Below are 17,917 nucleotides of genomic sequence, written 5' to 3' on the forward strand. Positions count from 1 at the left end.
AGCACACTGAGTATCCCTCTACTGGTTGGTGGAAGGCTGTTATATCCACCAGGTGGATTCTGAGAGAGCTTAGAGGCAGCCCTGATCTTTTTAGGGCCAGTGCACAGTCTAAGATATGTGGAAGAGTTGCGGACATAGGGGAAATGTATTGGGAAGTACACCAAATCCAAAACCTGAAGCATTTTTGCAGGTAAGTATGTCGTGTCAAGGACTTTCTACTGTGTAATTATAACATCTTTCACCTCCTTCGAACAGGAGCTTTCTAGGTGTTTGAACCAAGAAGGAGCCATGCCTTGAGGTGGAAACCCCCAAGTTGGGATGTGGGTATGTCCTCTGTCCTTGGAGAGGAGGTACAAAGTGAGTGGGAGAGGGATCAGCAGGCACATCATGAGTTGTGACAGGTAAGGGTACCAGGTCTGTCTCGGCCAAGTAAGAGTGATCAGAATGACGTGTGCTCCGTCTCTTTTTATTTTCAGCAGGACCTTCAATAGCAGGGGAAAAGGAGGAAAGGCGTAAAGAAGGTCCGCGCCCCATGGGAGGAGGAGAGCATCATCCAGGGAGTGTTGTCCTATCCCTGTCTGGAGCAGTAGCGTGGACATTTCTTGTTCAGGTAATTGGCAAACAAGTCTGTGGTTGGTGTCCCCCACTGCCTGAATAGATCATGAAGTACAGTACTGCTGGGTCTAGCTCCCACTTGTGGTCGTGTGGGAATTTGCAACAGACTGCTCACTATGGAGTTTTGTGTGCTGAGAGGTAGGCTGCTGACAGCATGATGTCATGGGAGATACACCAGTTCCATAGTCTCATCACCTCCACGCAGAGGGATAGTGACCTGGCTCCCCCTTATAGATTTATATAGTACATGCAGGCTACGTTGTCTGTTAGGACTCTTGTGTGTGATCCTTTGAGCAGCGGGAGGAAGCAGGTGCAAGCATTCCTGACCGCCCTTAGCTCTAGGAGGTTGAAGTGAAGGAATATCTCCATGGGTGACCATTTGTCTTGTGTTGTAAGGCCGTTTAGATGTGCACCCCACCTTATTGTTACCTGCACACTCTAGGCCTAGGGCACCCCCTTTACCTCATTCTTCGGGCTCAGGGCGTAAACTACTGTGGGTTTGTGGGTCTTTTACCAGTGAAAGACACTACACAGTGATATCCTTAGTCTCTATTTATTAACAATCACCAAAACAGAATGCATACGCTAAGCATACAATGCTCACCATTCCCAATAAAGCAGATGAACTTTTCCTGGTGGCTAGTCAGGATCAGGTCATCCGGGGACTCCAGCTTCTGCACGATATAGTTGACAGAGTGTTGAGGTCTGGCAGCTCTGATCTTGTCCTGGAGTTGATTCCAAAGAACTTCCTTTTGGACTCCAGTTTATATAGCAGGGGTAGGCAACCTATGGCACGCGTGCCGAAGATGGCACGCAAGCTGATTTTCAGTGGCATGCACACTGCCTGGGTACTGGCCAACGGTCTGGGGGGCTCTAAATTTAATTTAATTTTAAATGAAGTTTCTTAAACATTTTAAAAACCGTATTTACTTTACATACAACAATAGTTTAGTTATATATTATAGACTTATAGAAAGAGACCTTCTAAAAACGTTAAAATGTATTACTGGCACACGAAACCTTAAATTAGAGTGAATAAATGAAGTTTCGGCACACCACTTCTGAAAGGTTGCCAACCCCTGTTATATAGTGAAACTTGAGTCCTGCTGAGCTATACCTTAACCAAGCATTTTACTAAAATATTACAAAATAATTCTTTGACCAATCCTAACATATTGTGAAACAATTCTTTACCCAATAAGACCCCACCACCTTAGTTGATTTAAATCAGGGTTTCTCAAACTGAGAGTCGAGACCCTCAGCGGGTCGCGAGGTTATTACATGGGGGGGGTCGCGAGCTGTCAGCCTCCACCCCAAACCCTGCTTTGCCTCCATCATTATACTGGTGTTAAATATATTTAAAAGTGTTTTTAATTTATCAGGGGGGGTCACACTTAGAAGCTTGCTATGTGAAAGGGGTCACCAGTACAAAAATTTGAGAACCACTGATTTAAACCCTGCAAAATTAGTTATGCAACAGACAGAAACCTTACACTATGAGCGATGCGTTGGTGGTGAGAAGCAACGCGGGGTTTTGCAAGAAGGGGATCCCTTTGCAAATGTTGGCTAGGTCTTTCCACCCATCTAAGGAGATTTTGATCTGGTGGGTAGTGACAGGGGTTTGTCTAGTCTGTCCCTCTTTGGTCTGTAAACCAAGCTGAACCACATCTGTAGACATTGCATAGGAAGCCTGGCATGCGGCATTATTGCTGTGCCCGCTGCCATATGCCCCAAGAGTAGGAGGCAGTGTCTGGCTGATATTTGTGGGCTGTTTTGAACTGTCTATGAGTGTGATCAAAGAGAGGGATCTGTGTTGAGGTAGGAGGGTTCTGGTCTGTAAAAAGTCACGGTCGGTGCATATGAATTCCAGGCACTGCACTGAAGAGAGGGTTGATTTCTGTGCGTTGATCTGTAAACCCAGTTCTGTAAACAAGTACATTGCAGCTTTAGTAACTCAGTGAGCCTCTTTCAGAAACAATCATGATTCCTTGGGAACATAAGTGGGCAGCCACTACTCAGAGAACCTTGGAAAATACGCTTGGGCCGATGATAGTCTGAAGGGGAGCACCCTGTATTGGTAGTGGTCTTGTCCTAGAGTGAATCTGAGAAATAGTCTGAGAGTCAAAAGGATTGAGATGTGAAAATAGGTGTCCTGAAGGTCGAGACCAAAAACCAATCTCCCTGTTCCAACACTGGAATAAGCATTGCTAGAGTGACCATCTTGAATTTTTGAGCCTTGACAAACTTGTTGAGAGCTTTGAGGTCTAGTATGGGTCTCCCTGCCTCTTGGGTACTAGGAAATAACGAGAGTAGAACCCTTTGCCTCATAGATGTTGAGGTAATGTTTTTATGCCTTCTAACTGGAGGAGATGATCTACCTCTTGTTGTAGTAAACTCTCGTGAGAAGGATCCCTGAAGAGGGACAGGGAAGGGTGTTGCGGACAGGGTAAGGAGGTAAAATGGATAGAGTACCCATTGTTAATGATCTCTAGGACCCATCGGTCTGATGTTATGCATTCCCAGGTACTGCGTAACAGCTACCAACCAGTGGCCAAATGGGTAGGTAACAGTGGTCAGTTGTAGCAATTGGGAGGAGTGGTCTATTGGCACTTCTACCAACAGATCAAAATTGGTGCTTGGATGTGGATGGCTGGGACGAGGAAGATTGTCCACAATCCTCTCCAGGGGCCAACATTGCTGATCCTCAGAGGGCCCTTGGTTGGAACCCAGTGGAGTGGGTGGGCCTGAGCTCCCCTACTACTACCCCCCTTGCTAGGGAGGATGCTAACCCTTAAGCCACCTAGCCCCACTGAGAAACCTACTAAAGGGGGTTTGGTTATTTGACAAAAAATTGAAAGTTTCCATGGACAGCAGACACTTTTGCTAAATTTCCTTTAGTCAAAAATCCAATTTTTCAACATAAAACAGATTTGACAGAAAATATTTGATCATCCCTAGGAGGGTTAGTGATTCTTACTCTAAACTGAGCCTGTCCTGTAAGGGGATTGATTAGTTCCTGCTCTCTATAGAAAGACCCTTATTGACTCTAATGAGATTTGGATCACATCGTAAGTTCACTAAATTTGCAATGTTCCTCTTCAACACAGTACATCGTCTTGGGGCATTGGTATTCATTGGGGCATTCACCAACAGTTTTCTAGTCCATATCTAGCTTGGGTTTGGTATACGAAAAGTTATCATCTGTTGGCTGTTCAGTGGCCTGCATGAAATGACCTCTGTGAAAATGTTCATTGGCTGTTCTGAGGTTAAGTGAAATGGGGATCTCAGTCCAGTTCCTAGTGGACTAGGGCCTCCATCACAAAAATCACCACCACAACTGACATTCCTATTGACAGTCTCAATGGACAGCATAAGGACTGGAAAAATACAGAAACTCAACTACGTCATCCTTAAAGGATTTGAATGAAGAGAGAGAGTAGCGTCTTGGAGAACAAGGACTGGGAAGGAGTTCCATGCTTTGGGGTGGCATGAGAGAAAGCAATAGGAGTCGTAGAAGAACAAAGGAGTCTAGCTCAGAGGAGTACTCATTTAATAGATGATCCTGGCCAAGGCTGGTGTTTACTATCTGCATCTGGCCAGGAGGGCCTTTCTCTTGGATGACGCCTCTGCAATCATTATCTAGGTGTTTGTCACTTAGAGATTAGCCTGTTGATATTTACTGTACATGAGACAACATCTTATATTAATTCCAAACCGATGCTCATGTAGAAAGTGGTGATTTGTGTGAGCACAGGATACCAGTTCCCAGAATCTGCACTGGCTACAAGTTAGTTTCTGGGTGGAGCTTAAAGTGCTGGTTCTTATCTATGAAGGAGAGAGAGAGAGCATGAGTGTGTGAGATGCTGTCATGGTTGGGACATGCAGAGGGGTTTGAGGTGGAGTTTCCTTGGCTTAGATATAAGTTTTGTAGATTTTAAGGCAAGTAGGGACGATTATGATCATATAATTTGACCTCCTGCATAACACTTGCCATAGGACTTCCAGGAATTAATTCCTGCTTCGGGTCCAACAGCTGTGGTTGAATTAGAGCATATCTTTTACAAAAACATCCCATCTTGATTTAAAGATTTCCAGTGATGGAAAATCCACCATGACCCTTGGTAAATTGATCCAATGGTCAATTATCCTCACTGTTAAACATCTGCACTTCATTTGAATTTGTCTAGCTTCAGCTCCCAGCCATTGGATCTTGTTACACCCTTGTTTGCTAGTTTGAAGAGCTCTCTGTTATCAGATTTTTGTTCCCTATGTAGACAGATTCATAGATTTTAAGGTCAGACGGGACCATCATGATCATCTAATCTGACCTCCTGCACATCATAGAACCTCACCCACTCCTGAAATAGACCCCTAGCCTCTGGCTGAGTTACTGAACTTCTCAAATCATGGTTTAAAGACTTAAAGTTACAGAGAATTCACCATTTATTACACTAGTTGAAATCTGCAAGTGACCTGTGTCCCATGCTGCAGAGGAAGGCGAACCCCCCTCAGCAATTTTTACTTATAGACGGTGATCAAGACACCTCTTAACCTTATCTTTGATAAGCTAAATAGATAGAGTGCCTTGAATCTTTCACAATAAGTCCTATGTGCCAGTCCTTTAAGAGAATACAAGAGGGGGCTGGTTGCAAGACTTTCCCCATGATGGTCCCTTGACTTTGCAATTCACTTCCTAACTCAGTCTAAATGACCAAATTTGTTGACCTTTACAACCTGTTGCAAAGCCCATCTGTTTGGGGAGGGCTGAGATTTGAATGGGACAGGGGGAATAGAGTTTTGCGGAGGCTGAGGTTGGGAAATTCTACTTTTGTGGAAAGCAACAGAGGGTCCTGTGGCACCTTTAAGACTAACAGAAGTATTGGGAGCATAAGCTTTCGTGGGTAAGAACGTCACTTCTTCAGATGCAAGTCTTGCATCTGAAGAAGTGAGAAGTGAGGCAAGGGCAGCGCACAGAGTCCCCTGGCCATCCCTGAACCTAGGGGCTGCAGGGACATACCAGCCGCTTTCGGGAGCCTTCTGAGGTAAGCACTGCCCAGCCAGAGCCTGCATCTCAACCCCCTGCCTCAGCCCTGAACCCCCTCCCGGACCCCAATCCCCTGCCCCACGTCAAAATCCCCTCCTGCACCCCAAACCCCTCGTCCCTGACCCCACCCCAGAACCCACACCACCAGGCAGAGCCCTCACCTCCCTTGCACCTCAACACTGCCCCAGCCTAGAGCCCCATCCTGCACCCTGAACACCTCATTTCTGGCCCACCCCAGAGCCCGCACTTCCTGCCCCAGCCTGGAGCCCCTTCCCACACTCTGAACCCCTCTGCACCACCCCCAGCCTGGAGCCCCTCCTGCACTCCAAGCCCCTCATCCCCAGAGCCTGCACTCCCAGCCAGAGTCCTCACCCCAACCCCCTGCCACAGCCCAGAGCTCCCTCACACACTCCGAACCCCTCTGCCCCACCTCCCATCCCAGAGCTCCCTCCTGGACCCCAAACCCCCCATCCCCAGAGCCCACACCCCCAGCCAGAGCCATCACCCCCTCACCCCAGCCCCCTGTCCCAGACTGGTCAAAATGAGCGAGTGAGCAGGAAAGCAAGCAACAATAGGATGGGGGATGGAGCGAGCAAGGGCAGGGCCTTGGGGAAGGGGCAGAGCAGGGGTGTTCCATTTTCTGCAATTAGGAATTTGGCAACCCTAGTCATTAACATAGTGGATTATGGGTGCATAATTATTTAGTAAAGGAGGGAGGGGTATGGTCTAGTTATCGCTGTTGCAGCAGCCTGAATGCTGGGATCTCCTGACTTCTAGTCCTAGTTCTGCTGCAATGTTCTTTGGAGGGGCACAATTACTCTGTTTCCCCAGCCACAAGATGGGGCTAAATACACTATGTACCCTACCTAACCCTTAGTTACTTAGTGCTTCACACCAGGGTTGAGTGGGTTAGTTGTTGCAATAGGCCTTCCCCTCATTTTTCATGCCCTCGCTGAAACCCAACAGAGTTCTGTAACATTGGTGAACTGAGGCCTCAGATGTCCTACAGATTCTAGATTTCAGCTGTTAATGCGAATGGGACTGTGAGTACCCCAAGTGAGGAGACTCTGATCTCCCCATGAAGGTAAACTCTTAGATATATTTGCATATTCTCTCCTTCCCCTCCCCCCCCAACACATGTTGTAGCTGTTCCATTCTGTATGAATACTTAATCATTAGCTCGGCGAGAGAGAATGTGAGAATGACTCCGGGTTTGTCTACACAGCACCTAGAGACCCGTGGCTGGCCCATGGCAGCTGACTTGGGCTGAGGCTGTGGGGCTGTTTCATTGCTGTGTTACTCCTAGGGGAATTCTGTGCCAAAAAATTAAAAATTCTACACACATTTTAAAATGTTGTGAATTTTATTTGTCAAAATAACATTATATAATCACACCAGTTTCAATTATTTTGGTAATTTATTTCAAAATACCTGTAAGCAAGTAAGTCTATAACAACAGACACAAAATAATTCCACCAGAAGTAGAGTCAAAGAAACCGCTATGACAACCCAGTTCCCGTTTCTCTGCCCCCTCTTCCCCAGAGTCCAGCCATGGGGCACCCCCCAGCCCAGACACCCCTCCCCGCCAGAGCCCAGCTGCAGGGTGCCCTCCTCCCCAGCCCAGACACCTCTCCCCCTACCCCTAAGAGCCCAGGGATCCAGAGGGAGAAAGAGTCTGATGCTGGGTCTAGTGCTTGTGTGGAGATTCCTGCATGCCACCTCCTTCTTTCAGGGCATGCTGAGAACTGCAGCTGCCAGGGTACCTCCAGCTCACACCCCCCAGCAGTGTCTTCTATTTGTGAGCTGGGCTCTGCTGGGTCCAACTGCCTCCAGTGGTGGCCAGCAGCTCTACAGCCCATTTCAAGGGGGATGGGGGGCAAAGAAATTCTGCGCACACAACATTAATTTCTGTGCAAATTCTGCATGCACAATGGGGCAGAATTCCCCCGGGGGAGTACTGTGTAGACTTGACCAGTGGGACCTTCTCACCTTGTAGAGTCCTAGAGCTGGGCTCCAGTATGAACCAGGAAGTCTACACAGCAATGAAACAGCCCTGCAGCCCGAGTTGGTGGGTGTCCAGGCTACTGTACATATGTCTACACAACACCTAGTGGCAGGAGTGCTGAGAGCCAGTGAACCAGACCATAAACCCTGTATATGATGAAAACCCTGTCAAGACAGGAGGTGTGGAAGCACCCCCAGCCCCCTAGTTCCAGCCTCTACAACTGGTGGTTAAGAAACCCACCTGAGAGATGAGAGACCCGGGGTCCCCTCCCTCTGTTCCCACGATTAATTATTTATCCGCAGGGGAAGAGCTTCAAGAGGGGAACTAGAGCCTGACCCACAGCAAGAGATTGGGGGTGGGAAGGAGGTAAAAGGAGTCTCCAATGAGAGCAGCCATTCAAGGAGAATCCTAGATTGAAACCAACCTAGCCCCACGGGGGGGGGGGGGGGGCTGTGTGGGGCCCCAGGCTTCCACTGGTGGGAGTGGGGGAGGGGGCTGGCCCCAGGCCTCCGCAGCGGGGCTGTGTGGGGCCTCGCCCCAGGTCTCCAGAGGAGGGGGGAAGGGAGGCTGGTCACTTCCTGCGGGAAGTGGAGTGACCCAGACCCAGACCCAGCCTGCTCTGCTCCCCTGGCTCCCAGGCTTGGGGGGAGGAGGAAGGGGAGGAACCGCCCCCTAGCACTCCCGGGCGGGGGGGTTGGGACCTGGTTGCTCCACTTACCCTGCGGTGAGTGCACGGTCGGGTCTGGCTGCAAACTTCAGGGGATTGGGGGCGGGAAGAGGCGGGACGGGGGCGGGAAGAGGCGAGGCTGGGGCGGGAAGAGCCGCACCCGCACGCCTAAGGAGGGCCCTGACCCCGGTCCTTCAGCTGTCCCAGGGCAGGCCGCGGGCGGGGATTTCTCCCCCGGGGGGTTGTGAGGGGCAGAGGAGGAGCTGGCTGGGGGGAGGGGGGATCACGCCGCAGTTTGGCAGCCCGCAGCCGCCCTCCCACGGGCCGTGAGCTCCGCCCCGGGCTGGGGGCTCGGCACCAGGGCGGGGCCCGGGAAAGTCCCGGGGAGGCGTTGGCGGCGTCACGGGAGTCAGCTGAGCGGGGCAGGGCGGGGAGCGAGGCCTTCACAACAAACCCGCCCCCGCAGCCAGGGGCGCCGCGCAGGACGGGCAGGGGGAGCCCGCGGCGGAGCAAGGAGGCGGCAGCCGGCCGGGCGCGGCGACCAGCGCGGCCGAGGGACGGAGCCGTTGCGGGAGGCAGGACGCGGGCCGGAGCTCAGGTGAGCTTCGCCCTCCAGCACGCGGCGCCGGGGACTGGGAGCAGCCGCCTCCTGCGGGGAGGGAAAGTGAAACTAAACCGCGACGGAGGGGAAAGGGCTGACGCAGGTGCCGCTGTCAAACACCGACCCCGCTGGTGGTACTGGGCCAGTGCGGGACCCGGCCCTGATCCCCAGGGAGATGCTCACCTGCTCCCTGGGAGAGCCGGGCTCTGCCCCCCTTGCCCCTGGGTCCCCCGTGGAGGGCAGAGTACTGGGAGCCCGGGAACGTTTGGAGGCCTGGCGAGCTGGGGCATTCTCAGCCTCCTCCTCCCTCATGGGTTCCCCCCGGGCCAGAAGGGACCGTTGTTATCATCTCCTCCGACCCCTTGTATACCACAGGCCAGAGAACTCCCCCCAAATAATTCCTGTTTGCACTGGAAGATAGTGGTGTCTGTTGTTTTTTTGTTTGTTTGTTTTTTAAACCACAGCCACTGTACAGTTGCCAACTTTCACACAGTAAATAAGCACCCCAACGTTCACAATATGCCAAAAATCAAGTTAATCCCATTTCAGAACAAGCCAATCCCTAAGAACCCCAACAATCTATGTGACTAGATTCCCCCCCCCCCGGTGTGCAGTCTTGGACTGTGGTGGGCCCGCTGTAACCCCTGACTCCCTTCCCCGCTTGCCCCCCATTACCCCTGGTTGCCAGGAGCCGATCAAAAAAAGAAGCTACAAGCCAAAAACGAGCTACAAGCAACTTGCAAGCCAGTTAAGCCAAAAACAAGCCCAATTTCTGTGTTTATTTTTTTGTGGGTTTGACATGTCTGAATCACTGTTGTATGTCACCCGTCCCCATCATGCTTCAAAATAGCCATTACTTTAAAAAATGATAGTACTGCAGAGTCATGGCTCAGAGCCCTGCAGGCTTAGAGATAAAAAAGGCACTGGGCGTTGTGGCCTTTCGATGGAGGCACCAGAGAATCGGGTGTGTTTTGTGAGTTGCTCTGTAAAGAGAACCTGGTAGCAGGTGGCTAGAGCTGGGAGGGGAGACACGAAAAACTGCATAGTTTAAAAGTGAGGCTGAAAGGCTAAATCAAGAAACAAGATCTCTCCTTGCAGTCATAAAGCTGTGACACTCAGGAATGCTGCTAAGAGATTGTTCTCTCCTAGCCTTGACCCATGTCAGGTAACTGGAGCTGTGGAATAACAGTTAAAGGTCCCATGACAAGTCAGTGTCCGGAGATGACTTACATCCACCTCCATGTATTTAAAGAATAAATAATTTTTACCAAACTAAAGGGGCGTGAACTACTGCATTGCTAATGACTACGGCTTACGTTTTAGTCACAAGTATTTTTAGTAAAAGTCATGGACAGGTCACTGTCAGTAAACAAAAATTCACAGCCCGTGATCTGTCCATGACTTGTATTGTATACCCCTAACTAAAACTTGGACCAAGGGGGCTAGGGATGCTGTGGGGGAAGGGGCAGTGTGTGCAGCCTGGGACCCCTGCTGGCATTGGAGGGGGCAGACAGCCGTGCATGGCCCGGGACCCCTGCTGGTGCTGGGCAGGGGGAAGGGTTGGGGCTGGCAGGCGCCCTACCCAGCTCTGCGCATCTCCCCGGAAGAAGCTGGCACATCCCTGCTGCTCCTGGGTGGAGGGAAGGCCAGGGGGGCCCCTGCGCGCTGCCTCCGCCATGAGCTCTGGCTCCCATTGGCCGGGAGCTGCAGCCAGTGAGAGCTGTGGGGGCAGTGTGCAGAGCCCCCTGGCCCCTCTGCCTAGGAGCTGAAGGGACGTGCCAGATGCTTCTGGGGAGCCCCCCCACGCCGAGGTAAGCGCCCTCTGCTCGGGCAGCCTTGGAGCCAGCCACACCAGCCGCTGCAGAGGTCACCGTGACCTCTGTAACAGACAAGCAGCCTTACTAATGACATACCTCTTAATGATTAATCAAGCCCTCCCCTCCTCAAGATTTTGGTTTCATGGCCACCCTTCCCCTGGATGAGAAGAAATAATTGAGATTCTCACCGGAACCTATTGGTAGAACTGTTCATGTTACCTGTTGAACCCAGCACTTACAGCTCCTTACAGATCAGGGACAAGAAACTGGAGGCCTGATTTTTCTCCCCCTTTTTGCTTTTGACACCCGTGTCTCTCCATTGGAATGACACCGTGTAGGGTTACCATATTTCAACAATCAAAAAAGAGGACATGGGGTGCCACGCTAGCCCTGCCCCCTCCCACTTCCCGCCCCCCTCTGAATCTCCCTGCCTGTCCCCTCCACCCCCTATCTAAGTCTCCCTGTCCCCTGATTTCCCCAACTGCTCTCTACTCCCCCTTCTCCTGACAGCCCCCCCAGAACCCCCGACCAATCTAACCCCCCCCCCCCCCGTTCCCTGTCCCTTGCATCCCCCCTCTCCCCCCCATCAGGCCGAGGGAGAGCTGTGAGCTCCACGTACAGCCAAACAAATAAGGCGCTGCTCTGCGGGGGAGGAGGGGAAGGGGGAGGGACTCTGGCTGCTAGAGGCCCTATTGGCTGCAAGCGGCTTTCAATCAGGCACAGCCGTCCAATCAGCCACACCACACTCTGCATGAGGGGAAGGGGGAAATCCAGGACATTTGTACCTTATTAGAAATCCCCCCCGGACAGCCATTTAAAGCTAAAAAAGCCAGATGTGTCTGGGAAAACCTGGATGGATGGTAACCCTAGTGACACCAGTGTGGTGAATTGGAAATTCGGGCCATGTGACTCAAACCTGTACCATGACTGTGAAGAGCAGAAACAAACAGGCATTTTTGAGCAGCTTGCAGCTATTTCTGTTCTGGGTGTTTCTATGTGAACAATTTCTTATAAATGTGTTGCTATTTGCTTATCCCATTTATTTATTTAATAATAATTAATAATACATGTTAAATATGGATAGTGCCAAAGCTTTGCATGGGGCTTTACAGAGTTGAAGGCCAGGTCCCTGCACTGAAGAACTTAAAATCTTTATTGGACAAAGCAAATAAAGGTAATCAACAAAGAAAAGAATTAGAAAAAGGAAGGATAAAAGAGCAGGTACTATTTACTGTAAACAAATCCTAAACTGTCACTTTTTAAAATTGAGAATGTTTTGGGGCATCATAAGTTTCATTAATTTTGTTATGATTATGGAGTTAGCTCTAAAATCCCTCCCTCCCTTACAATTAACTTGTGTAGTGAGAGTGAGTCGTGCACCGGGCTAGGACTTAGACCGAGTTTGGCAGCGCTGGATTCAATTCCCTACTCTGATGCTGGTTTGCTGAGTGACCCTGAGCAAGTCCCGTCCCTTCCCTTCCCTGTGTCTACCCTCATCTAAAATGGGGATGATGATACTGGCCTCCTTTGTAAAGAGCTTTGAGTTCTACAGGTGAAAAGTGCTATATAAGAAAAGGGCAGTATTTGTCCCTGGCAATAGAATTACAGCTACAGGGCCTCATTCCTGAGTATTTGGTTTTCTGATTTCAATAATTACATATTGCATGCCAGCACCACTTTGACAGGGCTGTCTGTCTCTAGAGCTTGACCTCTGTGGCAACCATCACATGCTTGGTGGTGCTCCTAATGGAATACAAATAAATACACTGTAAATTATAACATACCAGCCTCTTAACATCCAAATGCACAGAAACTTATGAGAAGGCCTGATTTAAAAAGGGGTAGAAAGGGACAGGTAGATTAGATACTATGAGGCCATCTGTGGTTGCTCTATAAATACCTTTTTGGTGTAGGGAGGGAAAGAAAACTTTAAAGTGCTTTTTTAAAATGTACTGTAAGGTGAAGGGACAAAATATGGAGTTCAGGCGAGTGGGGATAGGGATGTGTTCCATGCTATAGGGCCAACCATAGTTGTGAATAAACGAACTTTTAATGTGAAGTGCCTACACTATTCTATTCTAATTAGTTTTTTGTACCACACTTCTCACCATAATGTCTGAGCACCTTCCAGCAATGCATTGAGCAATGTAACTAACAGCGGTCAAGTTTGTGTTCTCTCATCCTCTCCTCAGGGGAAGAAGTGTGGACAGTGGAGTGTGGTGTTTTTTTTTTTTTTTTTTTTTTTTTTTTTTTTTTTAATTTATATATATATAAATGTTTATGTTGGAGAAGTCAAGTCAAGGAAATGCGCCTTGCTTTTGGAGTGGAAGTTGGTGAGGTTTATGATGGTCCTTAGTTCCTGAGGTAGTTCATTCCAAAGTCTTTGTCTGGCCTCCAAGAAAGCTGTTTCCTGCACAGATTAGCTTTATCTTTATTGTAGAAAGTTCCATTGCACTGGAGGAGCGACCATGGTCTTCATCCCAGAGCTTTAGCTGCTCTTTTAGATATTCTGGGCCTAGGCCATGGAGCACCTTCTGGGGAAGGACCAAGACCATGAACTTGATTCAGTATTATATGGGGATTTGGTGTAGGGAGCCGAGAACAGGTTTGATGTGTTCCAGGATGGACTTGATTTAAATCAGTGGTCAGGAAGACTTGATTTAATCATGGATTTCTACATAAAAGTGCATTCTTGTTGGTTGTTATAACCTTAATACATATTCTTCACAACTCACAGATAGATGTAGGCTTCATTTTTAGAAGGTACACACTATACATTTTTAAAGTGATTTATTTTGAAAACTTTTCAGATTAGTTTTACAGCTATATCAGAAAATGAACTATTGTTTGGTTATTTCATTTACCAAAGGTAATTGAAGCAGATGGTTCACCTCCCAATGACTTCATAAATATCTCCAATTCAACAGGTTAGTCATTAATATTTGGAGGATTTTCTTGCCATGCTGTATTAGGAGAACATCACCAGACAGACATTTAAATTGTTTTATTTAACTAAAACAACAACTTTATGTATTCTGGATTTTTTTTCTTTAACAGCAAACATATAATATTTTAACAAAAGAAGAATATGAATTTTTGAATTTAATTAAACATTCAATTTTTTTAAAATCAGGTTTTTGTTAAAATTGTTTTTAACTAAAATAGTTAAATGAAATTTTAAAAAAACAAAACAAAAATTAAATAGACTATGTCAGGCAGGTCAACATGAGAAACTTAAAATATTGGCTTCTGCAGCTAACTCAGTCATCTTCACCTTCATTTTCCTGTTTGTTCATAATCTGTAAAAGAAAAACAAGCTTTCCTGCTTTTTCAGGTCCCAAACAATTTCTCAATTTGGAATGAATTAGTCCAAAGGAAGAAAATATTTTTTCTATACCATCAGAAGAAGCTGCTGCTGTTAAAAAGTGAGATTATCACTTCAACAGTCTCTGAATCTAAGTGCTTAAGTGACTTCCACCAGTTCACTGGTGTGACTTTCTTTAAAACATCATCAAACATATATTTCTTGAATGGGTCTTATTCCCAAAATGGGTCTCTCTTATGGCCTGCTGCCATTATAGGTTTTCCCTCCTAGTGAGAGAATGGTATGGTAGATCTCAAATCAATGAAGGCAACACTCAGAAAGACCTCAAGTGTTCTGGAATATGCTGCTCAAACAGTTTCACTTTTGTTTCTACTGCTTGTCCCTCCCTTCTCACATTTATCTCCAGACTTCTTCTCCTTGTCCAGATCTATTCCGCACCCAACAATCTTCTATTCATTAGGACGGAAGAATCCTATTCACTGTTACAGACTAGGGACCAAATGGCTAGGAAGCAGTTCTGCAGAAAAGGACCTAGGGGTTACAGTGGACGAGAAGCTGGATATGAGTCAATAGTGTGCCCTTGTTGCCAAGAAGGCTAATGGCATTTTGGGCTGTATAAGTAGGGGCATTGCCAGCAGATGGAGGGACGTGATCATTCCCCTCTATTCGACATTGGTGAGGCCTCATCTGGAGTACTGTGTCCAGTTTTGGGCCCAACACTAGAAGAAGGATGTGGAAAATTTGGAAAGAGTCCAGCGGAGGGCAACAAAAATGATTAGGGGTCTGGAGCACATGACTTATGAGGAGAGGCTGAGGGAACTGGATTGTTTAGTCTGCAGAAGAGAAGAATGAGGGGGGGATTTGATAGCTGCTTTCAGCTACCTGAAAGGGGGTTCCAAAGAGCTTGGAGCTAGACTGTTCTCAGTGGTACCTGATGACAGAACAAGGAGTAATGGTCTCAAGTTGCAGTTGGGGAGGTTTAGGTTGGATATTAGGAAAAACTTTTTCACTAGGAGGGTGGTGAAGCACTGGAATGGGTTACCTAGGGAGGTGGTGGAATCTCCTTCCTTAGTGGTTTTTAAGGTCAGGCTTGACAAAGCCCTAGCTGGGATGATTTAGTTGGGGATTGGTCCTGCTTTGAGCAGGGGGTTGGACTAGATGACCTCCTGAGGTCCCTTCGAACCCTGATATTCTATGAACTTTTTGAAACTTTTAACTTTTAGAGAGAGGTAAGGGATTGATTCTGTGTACACAAATTTGCAGAGGGAGAGTAGGGTTGAGGTCTGTTATTTCTCACCTCTGTAGATAGAAAGATTAACCTAAATAATCTATACAGAAGCCCTTGGAACCCCATAAAATTGGATCCCTAATCCATGAACTATTGGAACTCATTTACAAAACTTTTCTTAAACGTTACATGAATATATTGTCTTATACTATAGAATTAGAATTTATAAACACTATTCCATGATGAGATATCTTTGAGATACATTATATCTTAATTAAAATGATCTTTAGATAGGTTTTTTCCTCAAAAAGCATTTTATCAAAAAAAGTTTTTTTTTTGTTTAAAAAAAATAGATTTGAATTTTTTTTTTAAATCATTGATTTTTATCCACCCTGATGTGTTCACAATAGATTGTGTGTTGCTGAGGAGATGTGCTGCAGAGTTCTGTATGAAAGCCCAGCGTTGTAGATTAATCTTTTGAACAAAATGTGGATGAAACAGTCAAGTGCTCCCAGGTTTCAAGTCAAAGCCATGTGCAACTTGTAGGGGTTTGCCCCAAAGTGATGATACAAGCCCACGTTTGCTGAATGGTTAATGAGTCTGGGCTGAGTGTTATGTGAATAAACTAAATAGCGAAAGGCTCACACAGATCTTTTGGGGATTTATGGGGTATAGTCTGTTGTGGTAAGCTCAGTAGCAACACTCCTTTGTCATGGCAGGGCAGAATGATCCAGTGGTGTATCCATGGTATGTCTCGGTGGGTGGCTAGCTACTGGATTTTCTTGGTATGCAACTTTGCAGCAGGAAATTAAATTTCTCTTTGTTAATCTTATTATAGTCACTGCAGTGATGTCCAGCAAGCCGCTAAGGCGTCCTGCTGAAAATGGTGAATGTCACAAGAGTGAAACGGGAAATGGACCCCACAATCTGGCTTCTCCTACACTTGGCACGTATACCCCAGAAGAGATGGTGCAGCAGATGAAAGAGCTGATTACAGAGAACAATGAATTAAAAGGTGAATGAGAACCTGCCTTGAAATGTAGAGGCTAGATTCTCCATGGTCTTGGACCTTGTGTTGTCATTTATACCTGTGCCAAGTGGGTTTAAAAACACTATCAAATACAAATTCCCCACCCAATCACAGTGGTGTGGTAACATTTTACCACACTTGCTTGCACTGTGCATAGGTGTAAATGACTACGCAAGGTGTAAGGCAATACAGAATCTGCCCCATGCTATATGGTAATATTTAAGGTGATCTTATGAAATTGAATCTGTATGGAAGAATAAGGGGGAAACAACCAGATTGAAGTATAACTTGGTTTCTTGAGAATTATAGAAATAGTTAGTACAGGTTTGCAAAATTAGTATGAAAACTTATCAGACCGGGCACAAAATCTGTTTGGCTATGATGATTGATATAAAAACAAATGACATTTCCTCATCAAGGAAACAAATGTATTTGCCCTGGTCAAATAAAGTGTTTTTTCCCTCCTCAAGGCTGGGTTAGTGTGACCCATGGCCAGAGAGTTCCATGAGCCATTAGGCTTTTAAAGTTTATTTTTCAAACAACATTCTGTATTTAAAATTTAGATGATTAATAATTCTTATAGCACTAATCATGCATTACTAATTACATGGGTTACATGAAGGGATACATTTCAGAGCCTTATATCAATACAATACACAGGAATTATGCTGAGATAAAATAAGAAAGCTCTCTTTGACAGCTCTTAGGGCAAGTGGAAAGCTAGAGCAACATATATAATTCATCAGAGGTTAAAAAATGAAGACCAGATATCTGTACACACATACCATTTGTCTAGCATCTTGTAAGATGCCGTCTCTGTAGATGCAGCATCACTAATACTGCTCATTAATTGTTAAAACGTATATTGATCTTTTCCCAATTTGAGTACCACCTTTTTAAGCTGTAAGAACTCTTATTTTTACAGCTGTCAGAGATTTCCAGTGTCATTAAGTCCTCTGGAATGTAAAGCTAAGGGTATCTTTCATGGTCTGGGAAGCAATGTGTAAAATAACTTATTAATATCTTTTCAGTACCATGCTCGGCAGTCCAATAACATATGAAGTAAAATTTTCAGGACCAAACTTTCAGCTCGTGTAAACTGGCGTAGCTCCATTGTCTTCAGTGGATTTATACCAGAAGAAGAAATAGTCCTCTGTGTATATTACAGCTCCGGCACACTTTACTATTGGAAGCTAAAGAAAAGTACATTGTATTTGAAATCCAGTAACCCTGAAAGAAATGAGTCTTTAAAGTGGCTCTGACATGAAATATTTTAATTGATCTGTCAGAGCCCTTCGTAATTGCGTATCCTCACAAATTCATGATGTTTATAAAAGTCTTCTCACCAAGGGAAAAAATGATTATATACAGGGCAGCAATGAGGCTGTTTACTTTGTGTGTTTAACAGCACTTTGTGTCTAATCAAACAGGGAAATAATATAGCTAACCACTTTCAGCCATAGTAAGCATCAGTATAACTTGTAACACTTTCAGACAGAGATGTGACTTTCAAATTGACAGCATGTCTTTTAAATTGAGTGTCTTTTTTTTGTGTGGATGTTAGAATTATGATCCCTGACTGAGT

General features: G+C 46.5%; 1 protein-coding gene and 1 long non-coding RNA gene across 8 annotated transcripts in view; one reads left to right on the forward strand and one right to left on the reverse strand.

Moving 5' to 3' along the window:
- Nucleotides 1-1,154: 1,154 nt before the first annotated feature.
- LOC135972888 (uncharacterized) lies at nt 1,155-8,509 on the reverse strand. The gene is made up of 2 exons (XR_010589479.1): nt 8,383-8,509; nt 1,155-2,538 (listed from the first exon to the last, which is right to left on the reverse strand). It is a non-coding gene; the product is annotated as an uncharacterized LOC135972888 (long non-coding RNA).
- A 287-nt stretch (nt 8,510-8,796) lies between these two features.
- Nucleotides 8,797-17,917, forward strand: part of OPTN (optineurin) — a 40,400-nt gene continuing 31,279 nt past the window's right edge. For 5 of the 7 annotated variants that reach the window (XM_065553275.1, XM_065553304.1, XM_065553295.1 and 2 more), the window contains exons 1-2: nt 8,797-8,929; nt 16,141-16,317. In XM_065553275.1, coding sequence (XP_065409347.1) covers nt 16,152-16,317 — 166 coding nt within the window. In that variant the 5' untranslated portion in view covers nt 8,797-8,929; nt 16,141-16,151. Of the gene's footprint in view, nt 8,930-13,618; nt 13,677-16,140; nt 16,318-17,917 lie in introns of all 7 variants that reach the window. The other 2 variants (XM_065553279.1, XM_065553289.1) reach the window with 1 other exon arrangement.

This window comes from Chrysemys picta, chromosome 1, assembly GCF_011386835.1.
Source record: "Chrysemys picta bellii isolate R12L10 chromosome 1, ASM1138683v2, whole genome shotgun sequence".
NCBI lineage: Eukaryota > Metazoa > Chordata > Testudines > Emydidae > Chrysemys > Chrysemys picta.